The 10,604-nt window shown below is 27.8% G+C and overlaps 1 protein-coding gene across 1 annotated transcript; it reads left to right on the top strand.

Moving 5' to 3' along the window:
* Positions 1-9,526: 9,526 nt before the first annotated feature.
* Positions 9,527-9,961, top strand: LOC145842933 (uncharacterized). Its single transcript, XM_082950407.1, has 2 exons — positions 9,527-9,651; positions 9,754-9,961. The coding sequence occupies exons 1-2, from the start codon at positions 9,527-9,529 to the stop codon at positions 9,959-9,961; spliced, it is 333 nt and encodes a 110-aa protein (XP_082806533.1).
* Positions 9,962-10,604: the final 643 nt, after the last annotated feature.

Raw genomic sequence — 10,604 nt, 5'->3', positions numbered from 1 at the left:
AAAAATTTTTTTGAATTTTTTAAATCTGTAAAAAGCATCTTGTAGCTTAGTGAAAACTATATAAGATAAGATCAAAAACCAAAAAAGGGTGTTTACCCCCCCCCCCCCTATGCCCTTAATAAGCAAAATCTAACAAAATCAATGTACTCATAAATAAAGCACTCAGGTGCATTCACTGTAAAAAGTACAATGAATGAAGTAATAAAAAGAATGGAAATAATTCAAAGATAACAAAAAAAGTATTAAACTTGGAAAGTTTATTCAAGTACAAGTTTAGAGTTTTCATGTTCAAATTTTTTACCTGTAAATTTTGAGTGTTACTTTAAAAGTATAACTTAAGTACATAGCTATTCAACCAGGTCCTCAAAACAACTTTTTTTAACCAAGATTTAAAAACAGTAATGGTCATAAATAACTAGCTTATCCGGGTATTAAGCTTTGGAAAGACCTACCAAACAATTTATAAGAAAAAAGCCATCTTGGAAGATTTCAGGTTGAACTGAAAGATAATTTATTAAATGATCAACTAATTAAACAAAGTTTACATAAGATGAACAGGGATATATATATATGTATATTTATAATATAAAAAAAACAACTAGTTTTCAAATCGTTTACTTAGTTTTGATGCTTTATGCATCTCCTCAGAACGATAATAAAGAACAAAGTAAGATTTTTAAAGAATAAAACAAAAAAACACATTGTGACGTTTCAACTAAAATTGAATAATTTTAGTTAGCCTATTTTAAAAACAACTTATGTACAAGTTAACTTATCTTTGCTTTGTTTGTTCTTGTTTTTAGATTTATTTTGTTGTTATTTTTTTGTTATTATTTAGTGGTTTTGGTTCTTTTGAAATACATATTTTGATTATGTAGGCAGGGTTGCTGCCTTTCTTTTCTTTTATTTAATGATAAATCTTTTTTAATTTTTTCAATCTCGTATTTTTCCAAGCAACATAAATGGCATGTTTTATTGTTTTTTGGTTTTGTTTTGGTTCTGCAGAGTATTTCCCATTTTAAATTATAGTCTTTTTTTACGTCTTTTAATTCCCAAATATAGTTTGATAGTTTGGTATTGTGTCTTTTTAATTTGTTGGTAAAACTTGCTTTATGGTTACTATATCTGTTTTTAAATGTTGTACTGGTGGAACCTACTAAAATTTTGTTATATCATCTGTTTTTATAGTAGCTTGGTAGATTATATTTTTTGATAGGCAACTATTGTTTAACGGGCATTTTTCTTTCCTGCAGTTACAGGTTTTTTCTTGTTGTTTGAGGTTTAGGTTGTTTAATATTTTGTTACTGTGTTTAAGAATTTTTGTTTTAAAATTTTCCATACAGCTATAAGAAATTTTGAGTGTGTTCCTGTTAAAGATTTTGTGATATGGTTGGTTTGTGTCAAAGTGTTTATTTACCAGGTTTAAGAATTCTTTGCCTATTTTAGTTGCTACAGTTAGAGAAAAAAGTGGGTTGAAATAAATAATTTTTCTTTTTCTTTGTTTTTTTGTTGTTTTTCATTTGCTTTTTGGTATGTTAGGTTGAATTTGTAGTTGGCGGATTTTAGTGCTGATTGATAACTGTGTTTTATACGGTTAAATGATTCTTCGTTACTTGATAAATTGTTTAGTCTTTTGTTAATAGTTATAGGTAATTGTATTAATATTTGATTAGGGTGGTTTGATTTGTTGTTTGCGTAAAGGATGTCCGAGTTTGGTTTTCTGAATGGGATGCATGTTTTGTTGGGTAAGATTAGTTCGATATCTAAAAAATATGTTATAATTAGGCCTGCATCTACTGTTATTTTAAATCCCATTTGTTAAATATTTTGTGTAATTTTTTTGTGGTATTTTCTATGGTTCTCGGCAATTTAGATTGGATGACCGCAAGGCCATGGTCTCTATATATGCCAAATTCTTCTTCATTGATACGATGGTTTAAAAATCTACCAGTTTATTGCACGTTTTCTTCAAATTAATTTCGGACAACCGTCCTTCATCAGTGAAAATTTAAAACTAGTAGGCTTAAAATTTAAAGCTACTAGTTTTAAATTTTCACTGATGAAGGACAGTTGTCCGAAATTAATTTGAAGAAAACGTGCAATAAATTGGTAGGTTTTTAAACCATCGTTAATTTATTTTTTGTATTTACTGATGCAGGGGAAAAAATTACCAGTAAAAACAATTGACTTGTGTCCTGGACCGATTTGCAAATTATTTATAAATCTTTCATTGAATACATTAGTTTTTTTTATTTCGCTTAGTATGAAAAGTCCTACCATGTTGCACAATTTGGCTCCATTGTAGGATCCCATGCTAACGTTAAATAGGTCAGAGGTGTTTATTTTTTCCCATGTTTTGTTTTCGTGAAAGATTGTAGATTTGCAGGAATGTAGTATTAAGTTTTGATCGTTGTTTGATTGGTGTGAATTTTTCAGCAAATTTTAGTGAATTAATTAAAGTTGTTTTTGTTATAGATGGGTAAAATTTAGTGATATCAAATTTTATGAATCGGGTTTTAGGGGTAATTTTTAGTTTATTTAACCAGTTTATAACGCTGTAGTGTTTTTCCATTGATTTAGTTTTGAGCCTTTTATTGTTCTTTTATTTATTGTGTCTAGTTTAGCTTTCGTGAATTTGATAAAAGGGGATTTGGAGGGGTTCAAAACTCTGCAGTTTAGTTTGTTTGGAAAATCTTTTTTGTGGTCTTTGATTGTAATGAATGCAGGTTTTTGTTCTAATTTTTTAATTTTGCCTTTTACATTATATTTGATGATGAATTTATAGGTTTCTTCATTTAGTTTTTCAATTATTCCTGGGTCTGATTTTTTGTAGTCTGATGTGATATTTTCTTTCAAAAGTTTATTGTATGTGTTTTTGTCTATTTTGTAAATGTTAGTTGATTTGTCAGAAAAAATAAATAATTTGTCAGAGGATGTTATATTCTTGATATCTTTTTTCATGGTGTTTAATAAACTGTTGCTGTATTTTTTAAATTGAATGTTACTTATTAACTTGTGCAAAGCGTTTTCAAAATCAGCTAACCTTGCGTCCGGTGGTGGTGTGTTTCTTTTAGGGAAAACATTTCTTTGATGGTTTTTGTCTTCCTCTTGGTGCTTCTTTTCTTCGGTTTTCTGGATCTTAAAGAAACTCGCGCGCCATCTCAGTCTTTCTACGAAGTTGTATACTTGGTTGTACATCTTGGACATATACTGTCTCTCGAACAACTACAACTTCTACTGAGCCCACTTGAAGGACTTTTAAATAATTTATTGAAATGATGATTTTAAAAATGCTGGAACATATGTTTCATATAGACAAAAAAGATTGTCTCTAATCTTCAGCCAGTTCAAATTTAAAATAAAAAGCACTTTGGTAAACAAAGATGCAAAGTTTTACAAAAAAACAAAAACAATATGACGTAAGAATTGAACATTGTACATTACAAATATTCAGCACAAAAATCGATCTACCATCTAATTAATCAAACAACTAAAATTGACAAAAACAACAGTTAATTGACTATAAAATACTTCAAAATTTGTTGTATTTTAAAAGGAGCTTTTTCATATGTTGACAAGACGATATGAATTCACTCCTTCTATTTAAACAACCTTCCTTTTTTAACGCGGCTGTTGATTCTTTTAAGCACAGCCTACAAACAGGGTTGTTACCATCTGCTATTAGCTGTGCTCTTTTTATCACCTCCCAAGTTAATTTAAAATCAATGTTTTTGCGCTTAAGGCCGCAAACATACTTCAAAAGCTCAGTTTCATTTTCGTATACACCACCTTTAAAGGATTTTTTATGGTTAGCATACCAAAATCTGAATTGAGTGGAGCATAAACCGATGTAGAACTTCTTTCCAAGGTCAGAGTTAACTGTTGCCTTGTAAATAATGTTCTCTGACCGGCAATTGCCCCCCTTCAAATTATATTTACAGCCACCGGCGCAATTACACTGATTTTTGATTAAATTACTTTTGATAAAATCCTTTGATTATGTGACTTAATTAATCTCTCCAAATTCGCCATACATAAATAACTGATTCGCATATTATGTTTGTTAAATATCTTTGATAATGGGTTGATAATGGCTTTGATAATGGATAAATGGGTTATCAGAAAACTATTGAAAATTTTGTACTTGTGCAAGCCAAACATGAAGAGCGAGATAATGTCTCATAATCTCAAAATGTTAAAAGATAAGGCAAAGGAACAAAAGCAATTTAACTGCAGAGATAAATGCATGGTGGATGGCAATTGTTTATTAACAAATGTTATCTTTAGATTGAAGGTAATAACATCAGAGAAATGTAAGTAGTATGTTAGTTTATCAGGTTTATTGTTTAAAAGTAGGTACACACAGCATAAATGTTCATTTAAAACAGTAAATACAGACTAAAAACTACACTTTCGAAATATATCTGGGATTTGAAGGATAAAAATAAAGATTTTAGCATTAACTTGGAAATTTCAGCACGAACAAAAAACTAATGTAATTTAAAACATGGCTGCACTCTCTGCAGTATGGAAAAATAGGATATCTCAAAATTAAACTCAAATCTAGCTTCAAATAAACGAAATGAACTTTTTAGTTATTGTAAACATTTTTCAAGCTTTTATTTAAAACAGTTTTCAACATATATGCAATCTTAGTGTTTCTTGTATTTTTCAATGGTTTACTTAGTGACTAACAATCCTTAAAGTTTTCGCTTAATTTCATGTACACTTTAATTTATGTTTTAAAATATTATCACAATAAACAAACTTAAGATCTGTTCCTTTTAACAAAATAGTGAAACAATTGTATTTGTAAAACGTGTTTTATTAATATATATCTATTATTATATATAGAATATATACTAAAATTTTACTTTATAACATTTATAATAATAGAAACAATAGAAAACAAATATAACAAAAATAATTATGGTAATATAATGAATAATAATATTATTATTATGGCAAAAAATTAATTATCATAATCAAGAAAATTCTTGATTTTTTTTGTGACATCACAATGATAAAAGAATGGATTTGATTTTCATTTCTACCGGTACTGATGTCTGCAGAGGACCTATACAAATTTTCATGAATAATAAACAAGCAAGTTTGCTGGAATCATGTTCCAAAGACTTATTATATTTTTCACTTTGAGAAGTTTTATATAATTTGTTGAATTTCGATAATTTAGTTCAATATTTGTTTTACCCAACCCAACTCCACTTTACCCTTAAAACTTGAAATGTAAGTAATCAAAATAAAAGATAATGTTGTGTAAACATCAAATTAAGTCTTTTAAATAGCCTTTTTTTTTAGTTATCTGATCAAACTTATCACAACCCAATGAATATGGCTGGGTTAAGTTAGACCTATGACTTCTTAAAGTATAAGTTAGATGACAGCTTCTTAGACATCCTTGCTACTCATTTTTAAGACAAACAAAACTCAAAAAATTTAAAACATTAACATTAAATCTTATTCAAATAATATGGTCAACAGCTGGGTTTCAATCTTACAATTTTAGTTTTAAGAGTTATCTAAGCCTAAGGGTTAGGACCCCTACACCAGCAGGCCACATAAATTTATATTACAATACTATATTAAATAAAAGAGTTTTAGCTAAGTATGATACTAGTTGCCACTTAATGAGCCAGTAAATTTCAGGAAAATTGTTTTTATTTTTACAGTGATCAGGATTGTTTACAGTTAAGAAGATTTGTTTTACTTTTTTATAGAGTACATTTATTTTGTATTTAAGCTTTCATATTTTACAACTAAATATTACGTTTTCAGTGCAAGTTTCAAGCAAATTATAAGTTATAAACTTATCCTAGATTAGTTGGATCACCATTAAAAAAAAAACTAAATTCTTTAAATTTAATTGATTATAATCATAAAAAACTAACACTATGCTCCCTTTTTTTGCCTAGTACTGAGATAAACTTAATTTGTTTGTAAAAAATTTATATAAATTTTTATTTTTCACAATGTTTACTAAGATTAAAAGTAAAAAAAGTTCTAAATTCAAAAATTTAAAGACTAAGTATACAATATTAATTAATCCAATATCTAATATAAAAGGTTTGTGCGCAATTTTTTTAAATTTAGCCTTATAATTTTTAAAAGTAAGGAAAATCCTATTATAAGTTATTTTTGGTATCTAGGTGTCTTAATTAGTTTTTAAAAAAATTAAAAATATTGACAAACACTACTTTTAAAGAAGATAAAACTTAACAAATTTATTTTTCAACTTTTATCAGTTGCTTACCCAGCAACTTGAATACATTTAACTGGTCATTGAATTTCTGCTTCAATTAAAATTTTTAATTAGGCTAAGCTCGAAATAAAACTGTCATTTATATGTAAAAAAAACAAAATAAAAATAAAACTTATACTTTAAAAATATCAATTTAAAATATTATAATACTACCAGATCAGTTCATGTTAAGGGCATAGGGGGGGGGGGGGGGGTAAACACCCTTTTTTTGGTTTTTGATCTTATATTATATAGTTTTTAATAAGCTACAAAATGCTTTTTACAGATTAAAAAAAATTAAAAATAGTTTTTGAGATATAGCCGGTCAAAGTCGGAGCCAACAATAGGTTCATTATGGGAGGCGCAAACTAAAATAGCAAAAATAGACTATTTCACTAAAAATCTATCTTCTCCTACCATATTTGAGATTACTACCTCAAACTTTAAGGAAATGTTCCTTGATATATTTAAAAAAATCTGTTGGAAGGATTTTATAAATACTGCAAGTAACATTTCCTGAAAATATGAGGTAGTTATCTCAAAAAACATAGGAGGAGATAGATTTTTAGTGATTTCTAGTTATTAGCTGTTTTAGTTTGCGCCTCCCATAAGGATCCCATTGTTTCCTCTGACTTTGACCGGCTTTATCTCAAAATTATTTTGAATTTTTAAAATCTGTAAAAAGCATCTTGTAGCTTAGTAAAAACTATATAAAATAAGATCAAAAACCAAAAAACGGTGTTTACCTCCCCTATGCCCATAAGGTTAGAGAAATTTAAGCTACTTAATATGGGAGCAGATCATTTTTAATCAGATTAAAATGATGGGGTTAGAAGTGATTGGGTTAAAAGTGATAAAGATAGAAATGATTTGGTTAGAAGTGATCGGGTTAAATATGATCGGATTAGAAATAATCCGGTTACAAATGGTCAAGTTAGAAATGATAGTAAAACACTTAAATTATTATAAATTTTAAACTTTAAGCAAATCAACAGACTTACAATTAGTAGGCTTGTTAAATTTATTTAGAAAAACGAATAATTACAAGCTCTTGCAACTAAAAAAATAGAGGAAACTAATGCTTATACTGATTAAAAAAACTTCAACTATAGTGTTGTGATATAATTATAATTTAGGCTTATAACTTTAGTTGTGTTATCAATTTGAAACATTAAAATTGATTGTTTTTGTAGATTTTAGTATTTTGTTTGTACTAGTTAGAATAAGATTCATTAAAAAATTTTTTTGAGTTTTAAAATAAAGCTTTTTAAAATGAACACATGAGCGTATCAACTGGTTCCTTTTATTTAATGAAGTTCCCCGTTAGCGTTAGCTATTTTCATTTTTTCATAGGTACTTGTCATGCAGATTCTCTGCAGATTCCTTGCTTCTCCAATGTAATGTAAAATACTCCAGTTAAAGTTGTAATCTTATGTTATTGTTTTTTATTTAAATATATTTTGACAATTTGGTGCTGTTTTCCTTGTGGACTTTTAAATCTCTAATATGGCCATACCACCTTGTTTTAAAAGGTCCTCCAGTGTACCCACGTATTGCTTTATTTTGTTTTCTGTGGTCACTATAGTTTTATAAATTAGTTCTTAGTGAGGCATTTTTTTTTGAGTGGGCATAGGATTTTCAGGGTTGCCACTTGGTCAGAAAATCAGGAAAAGTCAGTAAAAATAAAAAAAATAACAAAAGTCAGGAAAAGTTGGGAAAAAATGGGGGGTTTTGAAAAGAGTCAGGGAAAATCAGGAAATTTGAAAAATAAAGTCAGATTTTGTCAGTTTAAATTTACAAAATTCCTTGTTTTCCGAAGCCTTCAAGTGGTAAAAATTAATTAAAAGTCCTTTAAAATCAGAAAAAAATTCCAAAACTTTCCTAGAAATTTAAAAAATATTTAATTTTATTACCAATGCCTTCATCTGGTATAAATTAGTAAACTATCCTTTTTGAAGATTTTGTAAGATTTTTAGTATTGATGTTCTGTAGCGAGGACACTTCCATAGTGAAACTGTGATACATACATAAAAGTTTATCTAGTATAATTTTAGAATCAAAGTGTTTTTTGTTTAAGTAAATAATTGAGTTCTTTTCAAATAAGCAGTTAGTTTAGTATTTTATGTAACAAGTTAATGTGTATACTTTACCTCTTTATAATTTTTTCAAAGTTGTTTAACTGTATAAAATAAGTTATAATAGAGGTATATGCCAAGATTAAGTTCACTTATTATTTGTATTTTTTGTAGAGTAACTTAGTTTCTAAAGTAAATAAGAGTATATTTATTTGTTACAAATTTTATACTAAATGATAAGAGGAAATATTTTATACAAAAGATATATAGTTTACTTTTTTATGTCTTTTTTTACAGTTACTTAAGTATATTCTTTTTTAATAAATTTTTAATTTAAGGATTTTATATTAAATAGTTTGGGTAGTATTTAATTAAACTAAGTGAACAATTTATATAAGTAAAACATGTTTTAAGTAAATACATTTATTATTAGATATTATTAACTTCTAGGTTGTTTTACAACTTTTATGCTAAGTCTGACTAAAGTTTACTTTTTTAGTCAGATAAATAGCTTATTACTGGTAGAGAGTAAATTTATTTTTCATATTAAGGTGTTAGATTAGAATTATTTGTACAGAAAACTATTACTTTATGTATTGGTTTTTCAAACGGGATAGTTTTGAACCTCAGCCTTCCCAAGTTATTCAAGATTGAATTGAATGATCAAGCTTCCCTGAAACCTGCCCTTGATCTTGGTTGTGCAGCAACCAATTTTCTTTCAAAATTTGAGGAAAAAAGACCTATTTGAGGAACAAATGATCTTAAATTTTAATAAAGAATGTAGATTATTTGCTATAAAAGCCAATGAAAGTCTTTGGAGCAGAATTGCTATTGGAACTACATTTGTTAAAAATATGTCATGCCTAAATCCTCATAGCCTTGAAAAATTAGGATACACAGTTCTGGTTGAGCCTTTTTTCAATATTGTGCTCTCCTTAACGAAACAAAAAATGTGCTCCAACACTGAAGGTGATGAGAGCATCGTTCATTTTAGAACTTTGATAAATTGCCTAATAAATGTATTAAAGTTTGAAAGCTTCAAATGAAGTCAAGATCGTTTGGACCAGTTTTATTGGGAGGTTGTACCAAATTATCTCTCGGAAAACTGTTGCAATCATTGTTTGTTTTGCACAATGGACAGGTGAAGATGTAACGAGGGTTTAGTATTAACAAAGCTCTGCTTGAAGATAACATGAAAAAAGAAAGTATTAAATCCAGAAAAAGAATCAAAGATTACATGTATGCTTACAAATTAGAACCATATCAAGTCAACATCTCAAAAGATATGCAGATGTTGGTAGCCACCGCAAGATCAAGGTATGTTGTATTTTTTAGAGTGTTACGTTTTAGTGTTAGAATAATATTTCGTAATTAAAATTCGTATAAGTATACTTTTAATATAGATTTTTTTTAAATCAGATATCAAGCATTTTTAAAAGTACAAAGGCGGGAAGAGATGGAGGATGAGAAGGAATCAGAGGCAAAATTGGAAGTAAAAATAAATGAGTGCCAAAAGAAAAGAAATGAAGCTCACAAGTTGTGGCTTGATTTAGAGAAAATATTCTCTTCAACAAGTGTAGGGGCAGCAGATGAGAGCGATTTAAATAAAATGAGGCAAATGATTTAAACTGCCAAGAAAATGAAGCGGAATGAAGACCAGATGCAGGAAACCATATCTTCATTAGATAAAGAGGTTGAAGTGCTAATAAAGAAACTGAGAAAATAAATTTTAGTACATACATAAAAAAAAACAGTATTTGATTAAGTGCGTTATTGTTTTAGAGAGTTTTAACTGTAAAAATTTGTTAATGTTTTAAGGTTTTAGTGGTGAAAGTTCTATATTTATTTAAGGTTTTAATTGTAAAAGTTTCTTATATGTCGTTTCCTTTATTTAGATACATTTATGCCAGGAAATTCTAAAAAATTGTGTTCTTTAATGTTTTAAGGTTTCAACTGTAAAAATATGTTATTTTTTCAAGGTTTAAGTTGTGAAAATTTGTTATTAAATCAAGGTTTTAATTGTAAAAGTTCCTTATATGTCGTTTGTTTATCTAGATACATTTATGCTAGGAAATGCTAAAAAATTGTGTCTTTTTTCAGACTAGCTGTGTTTATAAGGTAATATACAAGTATTTTGCCCATAGAGCTGTTTATTACAAACATCAATCATACACAGATGGTTCAAGTGATATACTGGAAATTTGATGATAGAATTCAGAAAAAGCTGTTGTTTTTAACCAGTATCAAAATTAGATTGAAACTTTATATAG

Source organism: Thalia democratica, chromosome 8 (genome assembly GCF_965202585.1).
Source record: "Thalia democratica chromosome 8, ktThaDemo2.hap1.1, whole genome shotgun sequence".
NCBI classification, from domain to species: Eukaryota; Metazoa; Chordata; class Thaliacea; order Salpida; family Salpidae; genus Thalia; species Thalia democratica.
Note: the sequence above shows the minus strand (reverse complement) of the source record. Positions and strands in the feature narration are given on the sequence as shown.